This window comes from Lutra lutra, chromosome 6 (genome assembly GCF_902655055.1).
Source record: "Lutra lutra chromosome 6, mLutLut1.2, whole genome shotgun sequence".
Taxonomy (NCBI): Eukaryota; Metazoa; Chordata; class Mammalia; order Carnivora; family Mustelidae; genus Lutra; species Lutra lutra.
Window position 1 is genome coordinate 69,663,561 of NC_062283.1, and position 14,847 is coordinate 69,678,407.

The 14,847-nt window shown below is 40.6% G+C and overlaps 1 protein-coding gene across 1 annotated transcript; it reads right to left on the minus strand.

Moving 5' to 3' along the window:
* Positions 1–359: 359 nt before the first annotated feature.
* Positions 360–7,376, minus strand: FAM162B (family with sequence similarity 162 member B). The gene is made up of 4 exons (XM_047734980.1): positions 6,967–7,376; positions 6,696–6,807; positions 3,398–3,506; positions 360–543 (listed from the first exon to the last, which is right to left on the minus strand). The coding sequence occupies exons 1-4, from the start codon at positions 7,136–7,138 to the stop codon at positions 445–447; spliced, it is 492 nt and encodes a 163-aa protein (XP_047590936.1). The 5' UTR covers positions 7,139–7,376; the 3' UTR covers positions 360–444.
* Between the last annotated feature and the right edge of the window lie 7,471 nt (positions 7,377–14,847).

Sequence of the window (14,847 nt, forward strand, 5' to 3'; positions counted from 1 at the left end):
GGATCTCACAACATAATGTTGAGTCTAAGAATTCACCCTCACAAGTGCATTTGTGTAATTCTATTAATATAAATTTCAAAAACAAGCAAAACTCATCTATGGTGATAAAACTCACAACAGTGGTTACCTTTGGATGGTAATGACTGACAGAGGGTAGAGGAGAGGTTTCTGAGATGTTACTGGTGTTCTGCATCTTGACCTGGGAGGTGGTTTTGCAGGTGTGTTCACTATGTAAATAGGTATCAAGCTATACACACTCTGAGCACTTTTCTGAATACAGTTCCACTTCAGTAAAATTTTACTGAAAATAAAAATAAAAAGACTTTTTGCTTCTCTTCCAAATAAAACCATGGCAGTTATTTCATTAAATATTCTATTTTACCTATCTTTTATTGTTTTGGTAATAGTAATGATCCTCTGATTAACACCATGTCACTCGGAATTTCATTTAGCCTTAGCCTGTGCGGCCAGTGCAGCTTCTTCACGCCACTTAGCTTTCTTCGCCAGGTTCCAACTTGTTAAGGATTCATGTCGTTCTGCTGCCTGAAAAATAAGAATAACAAAAACAAAACAAAAAATGAAGCAAAGCATTGTAACTCTCTGGAAAGAATTTGTATTTCAGACATATACGAGATCCTCTGTGAAAAGGAGAAAAGTAACTTAAAACATCTGTCACAAACAGTATCCAAGAAAAATGATCCTTTGGTGTAGAAAAAAGTAGCTATGTAAGTTGCGAGACTTGCAGTCAACAGGACAACTGACATCGGAAATCTGCCCTGGATCTTTTGGCACACAAAGACATATTTTTTGGATTAAAAAAATAACAAAAATATTTTCAAATAGTTATGCTAAAAATCAAGAAAGGGAAATCTTCAGGTATCAGAAATGGAAAGAACTCAAAAGGCATGAAATGGTGGGAAATAAGAAGGATTAAAGCCAGGAAGGGAAGGAATGATTTCAGGCATGGGGCATTAGGAAAAAACACAGGTTGTAGCAGCTGGGAGCTGGGAGTTTAATCTCTGCCCCAAAAGGTGAGTGCAGAGTTTGGATCTGGAGTTGGAAGTATCAGGTACTCCATTGAAATGACTAAAATTATTCTTACTAGCCCAAGGAACTGGCAAAGAGAATAGAAATTTTCTGGGGGGAAAAATCACTCCTGAAGAGAAAAGATGATCAGCATCGTAATTAAGACATAAAAACTCTAGCTAGAAAACAGATCTGCGGGAATAATCTAAGTGCAGTGCAGAGAAACAGATACAAAAAATAGAAAAAGAGTTAAGAGACATGGAGAATAGAATTTAGAAGTTCCAACATACATACATAACAGGTGGGAAGAATAGAGAGACTGGTGAAGGGGCCATATTTGAAGTTATGACAGCTTGAACTTTTTCAGAAGTGAGGAAATCTATATATAGGTCCTCAGACTGAAGAGTGTATGAAGTCCTTAGCAGAAAAAAAAAAAAAAAGATATGGATGAATTCCTAATCCGTCCCTTACACTTACTATATTCCCAGTACAGGACTTGGTGTATTTTGCCTGTTGTGCCTACCAGTTCTCTCCCCAGCATTACACATCTCCACAAATGGTGGCACGATCAACCTTGTTGCTGAAGTAAAAAACCCAGGCTTTTTGGTTTCTTTCTTCCATTTACTTTCCTCTTCCCACATCAAATGTACCACAAAGTTCTATCCTTTCTACCCCCCCCAAATACATCTCAGATTGCTAAACTTTTCTCCGCCTCCATCTATCACAATCTCAGTTAAAGTATATGCATTAATTATTTAAAACAAAAGAATTGGAGAGAGGCAAGAGGGACAACCATGAGACTCTTTAGAAGATATTGGAATCAGTTTGGCAACAGATGTTGGTTATATCAGACCAGGGTGATATCAAGAGAGATGGTGAGGAGTGGTCCAACTGTACGTATATTTTAAAATGGAGTCTACAGGATTGCTGATGTATCATGGCTTACTCATGAGTAGCTGGGAAGATGATAAGATAGTGAGCACCTGGGCAAAGCCATGTTAAAGCAGGTGGTCATGGAAGATCTCTGCCTGGAGTGAGAATAAGCCAGCTATGGAAAGGCCAGAGGAAGGAAGGAAAGCCTAGTGAGGAGAAAGGGTTTAGTGTATTAAAAAAATAGAAAAGACCTAGAGTAGATGGAGCATAATGAACAAAGAGAAGATGTTATAAAAAAACAAGGAGGGTCCAGACAGTATCAGACTCCATTCTATCATTCAGGAGCTAGAGAATCATCACCTTGGTGGACAGTCATTTTATCTACAGTAGGTTATAAATAAGAGGTCACCAAATTTCTTTATTTCTATGTTTGAACATTTAAGAAATATTTAATAAATTTCCCCTTTGATGAGAATCCTTTCAAAGCGCACATTCTCTGACACATACCCATGAATGGGTATGTACGTGACATCAGTAAACTTACAGGCTCAGTTCCTATGTGAATTACTGGCTCAAATACTCTCAAAAACCTGAAAAGTAACCCAGGGCAGAATCACAGGACAAGGGAGAATGGTAATTGGCTACACACGCCCAGAGAGGGAAGATGTGCAGATCCAAGCAAATTCTTCTGTGTGATGTGGCTGCCAAAACTTGCTTTCAACTCTGGTTGTGTTACTAGAATACAGTTCACGAACAAGGAAGTTAGTCCCGCTCTAATGGGTTCAGTTGCAAATGCCGCCGTGAAGGGAGACACTGATAAAGGGCAATGTGTTCAGAGGAGAGGAAAATTGTATGGGATAGGGAAATTAAGACTGGAGAAGAGAAGACTTGTAGGGATGTGTTAGATGTCCCCCAATATTTGTGGCCTGCTCTTCCTGGTAAAAAGTGATCGGTAGATGAAAGGATTTGGGGAAGCAAGAAACACAATTAGAGTAATCAGCTCTTAATTTCTCTCTAGAAACCACATACTGGAGATGACAAGGCAAGGGCTCACATGCAGGATACAGACAAGTTGGCCTTGAGCATGTCCAATAATTGCCATTTCTGAGGATTTCATGGTTCTGTGCGATAGTTATGACTGAGTTCATGACTTCTAGAATGACCAAGTCTGGGTAACTTTCACATAGCAAACTTCTTCTTGCACAGATTTTAACCAAGCTATGAACTATCCTGTTTAACCAGGCTATGAACTGTTTTTACCTTATAAACGGAAACAAACTTTTGTTCCTCCTCTCTAACCATGTAGTTTGCATTTGTGGGCTGAAATTTTCATGACAGAAATTGTTTCCAGGAGGAGAGATATCTATGGATGGTTCAAGAAGTCTATGATGACATTGTGCTTACACGGAAAACAGAACAATAATCCTCAAATTAAGAATAAAGCTCACAGTATTTCTTAAAATTCACCAGTCCAGCTGTATTTTAAAGAGATACTCACCCTTTTGGCTGAGACGATCACTGCAAAACAGGCGATAATGGTGAGTCCAATCATTATGTAACAAGCTTTCACTCGAGCCTTGTTTCTTGCAGCATCTATCATTTCTGGCCTAAACCAAGATGTGTATTCTGTTAATTATATTGCAGCAATCTGCTTTTCTCTCCCTGGCATGATAGACAATCCCTGAATGCCAACTGCAGATGTGGAAGACATCCAAAGCCGAGCCCATTATGTTCCCAATTTCAAAATAACAGGTATAATTACGTCTTCATTAATGTTAGTCACCGTGAAACCACAGTGTAGTATATTTAGTTTCTAACTTCTCAAAATATAACTTCTTGAAATGATGGCCTGATTCTCCTTTTTTTTTTTTTTTTTTTTTTTTTTTTTTTTTTTTTTTTTTGGTCACAGGTCAGGGTAAAGGTTAAGAATTTAAGTCTACATATGTCTATGACTTGTGTTCATTTGGTCCCTTTGTTATTAAGTGGGCTTCATCTTTAGTTTTTTTAAAGATTTTATTTATTTATTTTGAGAGAGAGAGAGAGCAAGAGAGCATGGGGGCAAAAGGGAGGGCTAGAGGGAGAGGGAGAGACAATCTTGAGGGGACTCTGAGCTGAGCCTGAAGCCTGAAGTGGGCTCCATCTCACGATCCTGAGATCATGACCTGCTCTGAAAGCAAGAGTTGGGCCTTTAACCACTGAGCCACCTAGGCACCCCTCCTTCTTGGTTTTAATCAGGTTGTTTTTTTTAAATATTTTTCCCTCATTTTTTTTTTCTCACTGGGCTCCCAATCCCTTCTTGCCTTCTCCCATCCTATCCTGATTAGAGAGACTGTTATACCTTGTGGGGACCTCTATTAGAGAAAAGGTGTTTCCTTTGTGGCTTTTGCATGAAGTTTTCAAAATAAGTGATCAAAATTACAATGATTTGTTGAAGAAAAAGACAAAGTCACCTTCGTTTTCTTATTATTCTGAAATTTTCTATACTTGATCGAATACTGGGGGGACTTATTTATTAATATAAAGTTACAGGCAAGTTGTTTAAGATTTTTGCAATGTTACTTAACAGAGTCAAAAACTTAATTGTGTCTGTGGGCCTTTTATACTGAAATAAACTTTAACAATTTGCAATAATATGAAGTGCAGTTTATAGATACACGTGACTAAAGAATGATTCTTGAGAATGTATGCAACAGTATTCTTTCTTATCTAATGCCAAGTTTAAATAGAATGTAGTTACATTCTTCTATTACTTCTATTATTTGTAGTTACTTCCTTCTATTACTTCTCAGAAAGACAAGTTGCAATTTCTCTTAAAAATGAAAAACCTTTTCTTTAACTTTTCCACCAGTTTAAAGAGCATGGCAAACCAATATCTACCCTGTTTTCCTTAGATTTGAGACAGCCAATGTGAGTTTTAAGATGTTAGTTGCAAACAGGTGAATATGAAGGCATTATTAGATTATATTTGTTGCTGACTTTTGTTCCAGATGGAGCCTAGAAGATATGATCTTTTTTACCCATCCATCTGGCTTTGATCTGCTATACCAAATTAGGTGTGCGCTGAAAAAAAACATGAAAAAGCACAGTTATGATTAAGTATCATTAGTGTATAATACAAAAATTATAGCTCACTTGCTAATTACATGTCTATTAAGAGCATACAAAGTGAAAGCTTTTCACGCTGTAAGCCTAAAACTTAGCTTGGGGAGGTATATCCCTCAACAGCAATGCTTTAAAAAATTATAGGAAAGAGCAAAATGAAAAATATTCAAATACTTTAATGTTTCCAACACCAAACTACAATTCCTTTCTTAGACATCTTATTTGAAGTTAGATTCCCTTGTTTATAACACTTCTGTTGACTGTGATCCTGGGGAAATTAAATTATTTCTATAAAATGGGTCTCTTCACACACAGAGCTGAGAAACTCAAAATTCCAAAAAATTAAGGATGGTATTTTAGCTTTTCTGAGGATGATTTCTGCTTTGGGCTGAGTCTGTAGTTCAGAATCTACAGATCTCAAGGAAAACAATATTTGTCTTGTAATATTAAAAAAAAGTATCTGGGGTTGAATAAATGCTGAATATAGATTTCAAATTCTGTGTTATTTCAAATTCCATGTCCATTCCTCATTAAATAATTTGATCCAAGAAAGGGATAAAAAGGTTTGAGAATTCACTATTGAGCCAAAATTTCCCAGCACGTGTTTCTTTCCTCATTTTTTTAAAAATATGTTTTTGGTAACTAGTAAATTACAAAGTAACAAAAGTGTTGACAAGTACACCTAAAACTAATGTAATATTGTGTGTCAACTATACTTCAATGTAAACAAATGTACATTTAAATTTTGATTTTAAAACATGTAGGTAATATGTGCAGAACAAGCTGCAGGCCTAGTTTCCATTATTCATTCCACTAGGCATGGATTATTACATCGTATAAAAATTATATACAGGACATCTCTAATCCGTATCTGATATTATAGTTCTAGTCTCCTCTTTTTTTTTTAATTTTATTTTTTATTTTTAGATCAGCTTAAAAAGTAGTAGATTGGTTTTATGCTTAGTTTCCTTCATTGCCTTTTTAAAATCCACTCCCTTGTAACAAATGCTGAGAAGTATTTTGGGCTTGCATAAACTGAAACTGTAGGAAGATGATTTCTACAGGTTAAATTTACCCTTGGGGTGAAATTGTCAGTTTGAGTTTTATCATTTAAGCGACCCTCTATCTTGGTTTTGGGATAGTGAAGAGACCAGCGATGCTGACGCTCCGCGGGCTGCAGAACCAGGAACATCAGGCTTCTCCCGCCCCAGAATAGGAGGTCTCCTGGATGCGGCTTCCTCCCAGAGGCTCTTTAGTCCTCCCAGGAGCCACGAGCCTTCGTTAGGTGGACAGGGAGCTGCTCCCTGGGCAGAGCCCCTCTCCCTCTCTGGGGACCCTGCAACCACCCGGGGTGCACGCGCGGACCTTGCCGTCTGTGTGACCGAAGCGCTCCGCTGCCTTGAGGCTCTGAGCTCCCTGGGGCGGGTATCTGGGCGATGGTGCAAGTGCCCACCGAACTGGGTTTTCACCCAACTTCAACAATCTCCTTGTAAGCTTAGGTGCCCACTGTTCACTCAAGGCATTTGACATTTAACCGCACTAGGGGGAGGCTGGGGAGGGTTATTCCTCAAGGTGGTGGGTGTTGTGAAGCACCGCGGCTGCCTTCTTTCCCGGGCGCGCCGAGGTCGGGAGGTGCATGGAGCAGGCACCCCTTCGTGAGCACGAAAACTGGCCGCCGCACAGGCCACACTTACGGGATCCGAGGCGGGATGTCCTCCAGCGCTTTGAAACGCCCGGTCCACACCAGGATTTTCTTATCGAATTGCGAAGGCTTGTACTCGGCGGGGACCCGGTGGACCTTTCCTGCTGCGAAGGCGACAGGGGTGGCCGGAGGAACGGACTGACCGATGGCATAGTGGCTCAGAGCGCACTCACGCCACCCCCTCCCTCCCTCACCCCAGGTGCGGCTCCTCGCCCGCTGCTCCGCACCCTCTCCTTTCCAGGTCGTTCCCAACCCGGGCTCACCTGGACCCTGGGGCTCAGAGCCGCTGGCGGCCCGGCCGCTGCAGTAGCGGGTCAGACCCCGAGGCCGCAGGGGCGCGATGGGCCGCGTCGCGGCTACTCCGTGCGCTCCGGGGGACCCGCGGAAGATGCGCGCTAGGCGGAGGCCCCGGAGGCCCCCGACAGCCGCGAGCATGCTGCGCCCGGTTTCCGCCCTCCCAGCTCCCCGGCGGAGTTCTGCTGCTGCTCCCCGGCCCGTCCCACCCCGCGGCGCTCCCAGGGGATCCCGGGCGGTGCAGCTGGAGCCTCCCGCACGTACACACTCGCTCCCGGTCCCCGCCCCCGGCCTGAGACCCTGGCCACGACCCTGGAGGCCAAGTCCCCTGCGAGCAGGGCCCAGGAGGCTCCTTGTCTCTGCTGGAAAACTTCCGGAGCAGATTCACCGCCTCCTGAGACTGCTCCCGGCAGCTCCTTTTAAAGCCTTTCTTTGTGTAGAGTAGAAACGCTTCCCTCAGACTTTCTTCCTTTGGTTCCAATGTTTGGTGTCAAGAGAATAAACCTAACCCCTCTCCTCCAGAAAAAACCAACTGTCCCTCAAGGGCAGGGCACGCCAGATGTTTTCCAAGCAAGTGTGAGGACATGCAACAAACTTCTGAATTCCCCATGAAGAGAGATTTTGAAGTTGGCTCCTCATCCCACCCTCCATTCCCACACTTTCTCTCTTTTCTAGGCAAAACCACCTCAGTTGCTGCAATTTCTTTTTCCCCATCTTTCATTTCTTCCTAAGACCACACACTCTCCAAACGTTCTTCCAAATGAGCCTTTCTTCTACCTTCCACCATTTTCCCTCTGCAAGAAAGGGGTGGGGAGGAATCTGCTATTCTTTGGCAGATTCTGGGAAAGGGGTGAGGAAAGCTGTCTACTCTGAAGGACTTTACTTAACTCTGCTTACTCCTATTTCCTGGACAACAGACCCCAGCCAAGTAAGGGTGCTTTTCAGGACCCAGCCCCAGGCCCTCCTCTCCCTCCTCCCATTATTGTCTCTGAGGTTCCTTCCAGAGCCGGACACTGCCTTACACATTTAGTTGGATCTCCAGATATTTCTTTTCTTCCTAACCAGACTGTCAGGCTCTTGAAGGCCAGATCCCTGTACCTCCAAGTGTCTTTCACATAACAATGCTTAGCAAAAGAAGAGAGTCATACCTCCCTACAGAAATATGCATTTGAAGGAGCGGCTGTAGAAAGAACACTGGTTTTGCCTTCATACAAAGGTGGAAGCCCCTGATGTATGACTTAAGAGTCTCACAGTCATAATAAGCAAATCATTTATGCTATCAGTCTTGGTCTCATTTGTAAAAGTATTCCTACCTCTCAAGTTCATTCATGGAATGACTACAAAAAACGGTACAATCGGCCAGCTACTTTTCAGAGCCACGATAGAGCTTTGAACAATGTCAAGTGGGAATGAGTAGTTGAAAAAACAAAAAGCAGGATGAAAAAACCAAAAAAAAAAAAAAAAAAAAACCAAAAAACAAAGGAAGTAGGGTGGAGTGGAAGATATTTAGAAAACTTGGTTAGGGATACCCTTCTAACTGCGCCTGGCACATAGTAACATTTCAAAAAGATGTTGTCATTTCTTCCCTTCACATCTTTTGTTTCACTCGTCCCAAAACACACGGGCATTTTAACTTGTGAAATCTCATGGAGCGAATTATGGGAGGCTATGACCTCCCGGAAGGTAAGGGTTATGTTTTATTGAACACCATATCCTTAGGATGTAGGTGAAAAATTTGGCACTTAGATCCTTGATACGTATTTGTTAGATGAGTAAATGAGTGCAAGTCTTCAATGATAAAATAGACTGTTTGGGCTAGTTTAAGAAAAGACTGAAGTATTTGAGGACACAATGAACTGAATGAATTCCTGCTTGACAAAGTATATCACCATGAATAACATCTGATTGTTTCAGGAAAATGCTACTTGAAAATTCTCACATTGCTCAGACACGTTCCTTTTCCTTTTAAGATTTTATTTTTCTTCATGTTTCTGAGAAAAAATATCTCTGGGAAACAACCCTTCATTAATCGTTCACCGAGGAGTTATTAAACTGGCCAAGTAAGTTTATTTCCCTGGAAAGAACCAAATGTCAAGCATCTACGCATGATTTTCTATCTCCAGCTTCTCTAGAAAGGCAGAACGACAGAGCAAGAGTGTAAGAGCTTCTATCATGAGAAAAAGAACAATTTGCATTCTATTCTCTATTCCTTATGGGATTAAAACATCACTATTTGGCCGTGGTCTGCGTAAGAAAAAAAAAAAAACACAGCTGCTTGGGAGATGTTTTCTTTGGTTCTAGAATGGGACCAAATTTAAAAAAAAAACTCAATCAACTTTTAATAGAAGAAAACACTAATTGTAGCTAATTGTATTCCTTTCTTTTCTTTTCTCTTCAAACCAGGACAGCTTATTTATTCATTGAACAAATATTTACTGAGTGCCTCCCCTGTGCTGGGCTCTGTTCTAGGATCTGACGTTGCAGCAGGTAAGTGAATAAAACTCTTTCCCCCTTAGAGAGTTTATTACTAATCCATGGTGGTTTTAGTCTACCCATTGTGTACTATATTATATTACTTTTCAATCCCGTGGTTCATCTGATTTGTATATACTATTTTCAGTTTTGTTCCTTCTGGGTTTTTGATTAGTATGGTTTATGTTTTAATTTCTTAGGATGGTTTATGTTTCCATTTCTTACAGTTAATTTAGTTACTTCTTAAGATTCACAGTTAAGGGGCACCTGGGTGGCTCAGTGGGTTAAAGCCTCTGCCTTCGGCTCAGGTCATGATCCCAGTGTCCTGGGATGGAGCCCTGCATCTGCCTCTCTGCTCAGCAGGGAGCTTGCTTCCCCCTCTCTCTCTGCATGCCCCTCTGCCTACTTAAGATCTCTGTCTGTCAAATAAATAAATAAAATCTTTAAGATTCACAGTTAAAACTAGGACTATATTTTAAATGAAACTATTATGTAGACTGAGGGGAAAATGGGGGTAAATTTTAAATTATTTTATTATCTTTATTTATTGTCGAGAGCCACTGTGTGCTCTCCACTGGGCTAAGACAGGAGATGCCAAAATTGCCACAAAGCTATCCCTGAGAATTTCCCACTCTGGCTAGGATGATGAGGGGTTGGGAGGGAACTTGACTAATTTATTTTCCAATCCCCTACTAGCCTATCTGTAGGGAAAGCTCTAAGGTGACTGTTGACCTGCAGACCCAACTCACTGGAGTCTCCAGTGGTTCAGGAAACCTTATTTAAGTACCTGGTCCAGGCGGTAGCCCAGTTACCCAATAGGTATTAAGCAGAAATTTACAGCACTAGCAGAAGCTCAAAATGAGATCTGAAAAACCATTAATGAGCTCCTACACTCAGATCTTCTTGTTATTCCTCTCAATTCACATTTTCATTCTTATAGTTCAATCTTTCATTCTCTCATTCTCTCTCAACCATGCCATTGTAATGACCCCTAAAGCCTTTTCTCTATCTCTAGTTAATTCTTTCTTTCATCCTTTCTCTGTCTAGCCCCCAGAGATAGTTTTTGAAAACTCAGAAGCTATCATATAAAACTTTCATGGGGCCAGTCTCTTCCCTATTCTCTCCCTAATCCTGCACTCGACCTCCTTATCCACAGACTACAAAGAGGACCCTGAAAAAAATCATGATGAGGCAGGGAGGACTCTTTCAAAGTTTCCTGCTTTGATATTTTGCAAAGTCTGATTCAAGTTCTCTGTCTTTGTCATATCCCTAGACATTGAAAATGTCACTAACCACAGGTACGTGGGTCACATAGAATTATTGTGTGCTATCACTGGTGTGTGCTATCAGTTAACATCACAAATGTAGCTCTGGCTTGGATGGTGGGATAGGCACTGTGTGTGTGACCAGTGCTCATCAGGGCATGGCTGAGTTCTGACTGGATGAGTTGCTTTTGTCCCATTGTTCTAAACATTAGTCAGAGAAATACATTCAGAAGAAAGCAGATTGGATTAACTCCTCCTGCACTATTTAATAATACATGGCTTTTTTCAGAAAGGATGAATACCCAACATTTGCACCAACATGGCTGGGACTGGAGGAGAATGTGCTAAGTCAAATAAGTCAAGCAGAGAAAGTCAATTATCACATGGTTTCACTTACTTGTGAAGCATAAGGAATAGCATGGAGGACATTAGGAGAAGGAAGGGAAAAATAAAGGGGTGAATGAGTGGGGGAGACCAACCATGGAGACTGTGGACTCCAAGAAACAAACTGAAGGTTTTGGGGGGATTGATGTGGAGATGGGTTAGCCCAGTGATGGGTATTAAAGAGGGCACATACTGCATGGGACACTGAGTGTTACACGCAAAGAATGAATCATGAAACACTGCATCAAAAACTAATGATGTATTTATTGTATGGTGACTAACATAATATAATTAAAAAAATAATGCATGGCTTTTATTTGTTCTAGAAATAGCAAATCTGAAATGCATGTATATTTCTTAAGTACTGTTTATGCAGACTGGCCCAGGACAGTGAAGGGGTGTCTGCAATGGCCATGTCTCTCACATTCTTTGGCTGTTTCGATATCTATTAAGACTCCTGCATGTGTCAGATTGTATGCAACTGCTTAACCACTTCATAATGGGGCAGCCTCTGGTCCTTCCCCAGTGATCAAACTTCAAAATTTCTGCTAACAATCTCTTGTAGCAAAATTAGCATTTTACAGTCCCAGGGTCTAAATCTGCTACAGACTTTTCACCCTCGAGGCACAATGATGACTTTATGTAATTCAAATGTGTATGCTTTGAAAGAATTTTAGGATGGCTTAAGACTGCTGCTCAGCTCCCCGTCTCACACCACCCTCTTCAGACACATATAGAGAAGAGGTCTTGCAAAATGAATTGGACCCATTATAAACATGCAGTGTGATACCTTTCCTATCTAATTACAATTAAAGAAGGCTGTTCATAATCATAACGTGAATGATGCCACCCCAAAGTCCTATAAGAAAATTTCCTTTTGTCCTACCTGCATTTATATAAATCTTAGCTTCTCTCAGCCGCTTGTCTCTCTCTTGACTTATATGGTCATGTTTTCTTGGAAACTGGGAACTGACCTGTTTGAGTACTTTGCCTATTGAGGGATTTAAAAAAAAAAAACTTATCAAAGAATTTTCTTTTTTTCTCTTTCAAGCCTTTTTACTTGGGGCTAGTTATACTGATTTCTGATTTCCAGTGTGAAGTATAGTAATATCTAGGCAGAGCTAATTAAAAGGGCAGAGACCAAGGTTTTTTTTTTTTCATACTTCTCATGACACTACCATCTACAAATGGAAACAATTATTTATGATCATGATAATAAAGATATACAACAGAATTTGGTACAGATGATTAGCACAAATCATTTAAATTACCAAAGCTCTACAACAAGAGGTTAGGCTTGGTTGGTTTAAAGAACCAAAGTCTAGGGAAATTTTTTAAGGTTGAAACTGAATAATCTATGAGAATGTTCTAGAGGTTAAAGATCAGCTATTTTATTTGTTCATTAATTTATTCATTTCTTCATCTAGTCTCCTGTTTTTTGAACTTTTGTTATCATAAACTATGCTGCAATGAGTATTTTTGACATAGCTCCTTGGGTACGTGTGTAATATTTTGTCTTGGGGTATTTACCAGTAATGGAATTTTTGAATCTAGAAATGATCTCATTTTAGAAATTAAATGTCAAATTTAGTATAATGATAACTATCCTGGGCTTTATTTAAAAAGAAACTGGCCTCTCTCTCTGAGCTCAGGTCTGTTTCAGGCTGGAAGACTGCCACTGGGATGGGCGTGTGTCATCAGTTTCTTATCTGTCACCTCCCTGCTTCCTGCTTCTCTTCTATCTCTGATTGACCCCCCAACCTCATCCCCTTCACCAGGTCCCTGGGGGTTCCTGCAAACCTGGAAAGGAGAAGGGGTGGAAAGAGAGGCAAGGGACAAGAAAGGTCTTACTTGACAGATTTATTTATTTATTTACTTACTTATTTACTTACTTATTTTTGTGATCTGATGTAGGCACTCTGTCTTTGATGGTTGTCAGAAACTGACCCTTTTTCTTGGTGGGACTAGGGGCTTTCTGGAGGTTCCTGAGAGATACTGTGTACAGCCTGCCCCCGCATCAGTGGAGGTAGGGCTGACTTCTGAAGCAGCCATCATCTCTCTGAGGTTGGATAGATGGCTTCTGTCACAACCTTTTGCCTTTAAATGTGTTAGTCATGGGTCAAATTCGGTGTTACATGGGTCAGGTTCTCCAAGAGGTTTTTCCAGAACTTGTCTTCCTGGAATTGAAGTGAGAGAAAAGAATTGCTCCTCCACTCTCCTCCTAACCAACCCGTATGGGAATGAGGGAGATTCCAAAGCACTTCAATAGCTTTTTCCAAAAATGTCTCTCTTAGGGGCGCCTGAGTGGCTCAGTGGGTTGAAGCCTCTGCCTTCGGCTCAGGTCATGATCCCAGGGTCCTGAGATCGAGCCCCGCATCGGGCTCTCTGCTCAGTGGGGAGCCTGCTTCCTCCTCTCTCTCTACCTGCCTCTCTGCCTGCTTGTGATCTCTGTCTGTCAAATGAATAAATAAAAATCTTCAAAAAAAAAATGTCTCTCTTAAACACATACATCCTCCTGGCTTGTCCAACATCTTAAATATCCATAAGGTAGGTAATAAGGATCCTGTGTCTTTTGCATATGACAAATTTGTCTAAACCGGAGGGATTATTATGGATAATGTGAAGCTCCTGGTATCATGAGAATGCTGGAGGGGTGCCGCTCAGCTTCCAGTAACTGCTCTTGGAAACCCACACAGAATTGGCCTGGTAGGCAACTCTGTCTTCTCTGACCCAGAGCCACCCCGCCCCTGTCCCGATTGGGCAACTCTTGTTGCCACGGTTGACCCCAGAACATGCTGACTTGTCACTGCTAAGCCTAAATTTCATATGGAGGCATAGCAACAGCAAGGAGAATGGGAAATGTATCTGTTGTTATTTTTTATTTCATCTTGGAAAAGCAGCACTCATGGTGGGCATCCGTGAGTAGGTCCACAAGTCCACAATAAGCCACAGAGTTCTTTTTGGTGATTTCTTTTTCATGTCTTCATGGATGGCCCAGCACCTTGCTTTGAGACATGGAGGACATGGAGATATTTAGCACCTATTGTTTTGTGTATTTTGTGAGTTAGGGATCTAATTTGTTTTGTTTGTTTGTTTGTTTGCATTAAGGAGAGCTGCTTGTTCCTGCCATTATTTAATGAGCCACCTGTATTTCTGCATTGATTTTTATGTGGCCAAAACATAGATCTGGCTTTCATTTCTGTTTTATTCGTTGGGTTGGTTGTCCCTTCACTATTGCCATGCTCCTTAGATCCACTTTCCCTTGTTTTTCAAGAGTAACTTAATTCTTTGTTCTCCCACATACATTTAAAATCTGTCAATCTTGTTGAGATTTTATTGGAAATCTGTTGAAATTAATCATGTAGAAAATGACCTCTCTATGATAGCAAGTCTTCTAATTCATGATTGGAAGTTTCCATTTATTCAGGTTTTCTTTAAAATCCTTGATAAACATAGTTATTTCTTCATAAAGGCAATACTGTATCTCTGTTCATTTATTCCTAGGGATCTTATAGTTTTTGTTTTATTTTGTTTATTATTTGTTTTATTTTATTTTGTTTTTTTATTTTATCAATACTAATTTCTGATGGGTTATTAGCAGTATATGGACATGCTATTGAATTTTCTATGATGATCTTGTATCCATTGATCTTGATGAATTTTGTTATAGTTCTTTTAGTTTGTACATATTCTTGAATTTTCTATTTATATAATTATATTATCAACAAA

What these genes read in the sequence shown, in the direction of transcription:
- FAM162B (XM_047734980.1), bottom strand. Translation starts at nt 7,138, where the DNA reads ATGCTCGCGGCTGTCGGGGGCCTCCGGGGCCTCCGCCTAGCGCGCATC. An exon ending in CTCTGAGCCCCAGGGTCCAG is followed by an intron (nt 6,808 to 6,966) that starts GTGAGCCCGGGT and finishes TCGCCTTCGCAG; the next exon opens with CAGGAAAGGTCCACCGGGTC. An exon ending in TGATCGTCTCAGCCAAAAGG is followed by an intron (nt 544 to 3,397) that starts GTGAGTATCTCT and finishes CTTATTTTTCAG; the next exon opens with GCAGCAGAACGACATGAATC.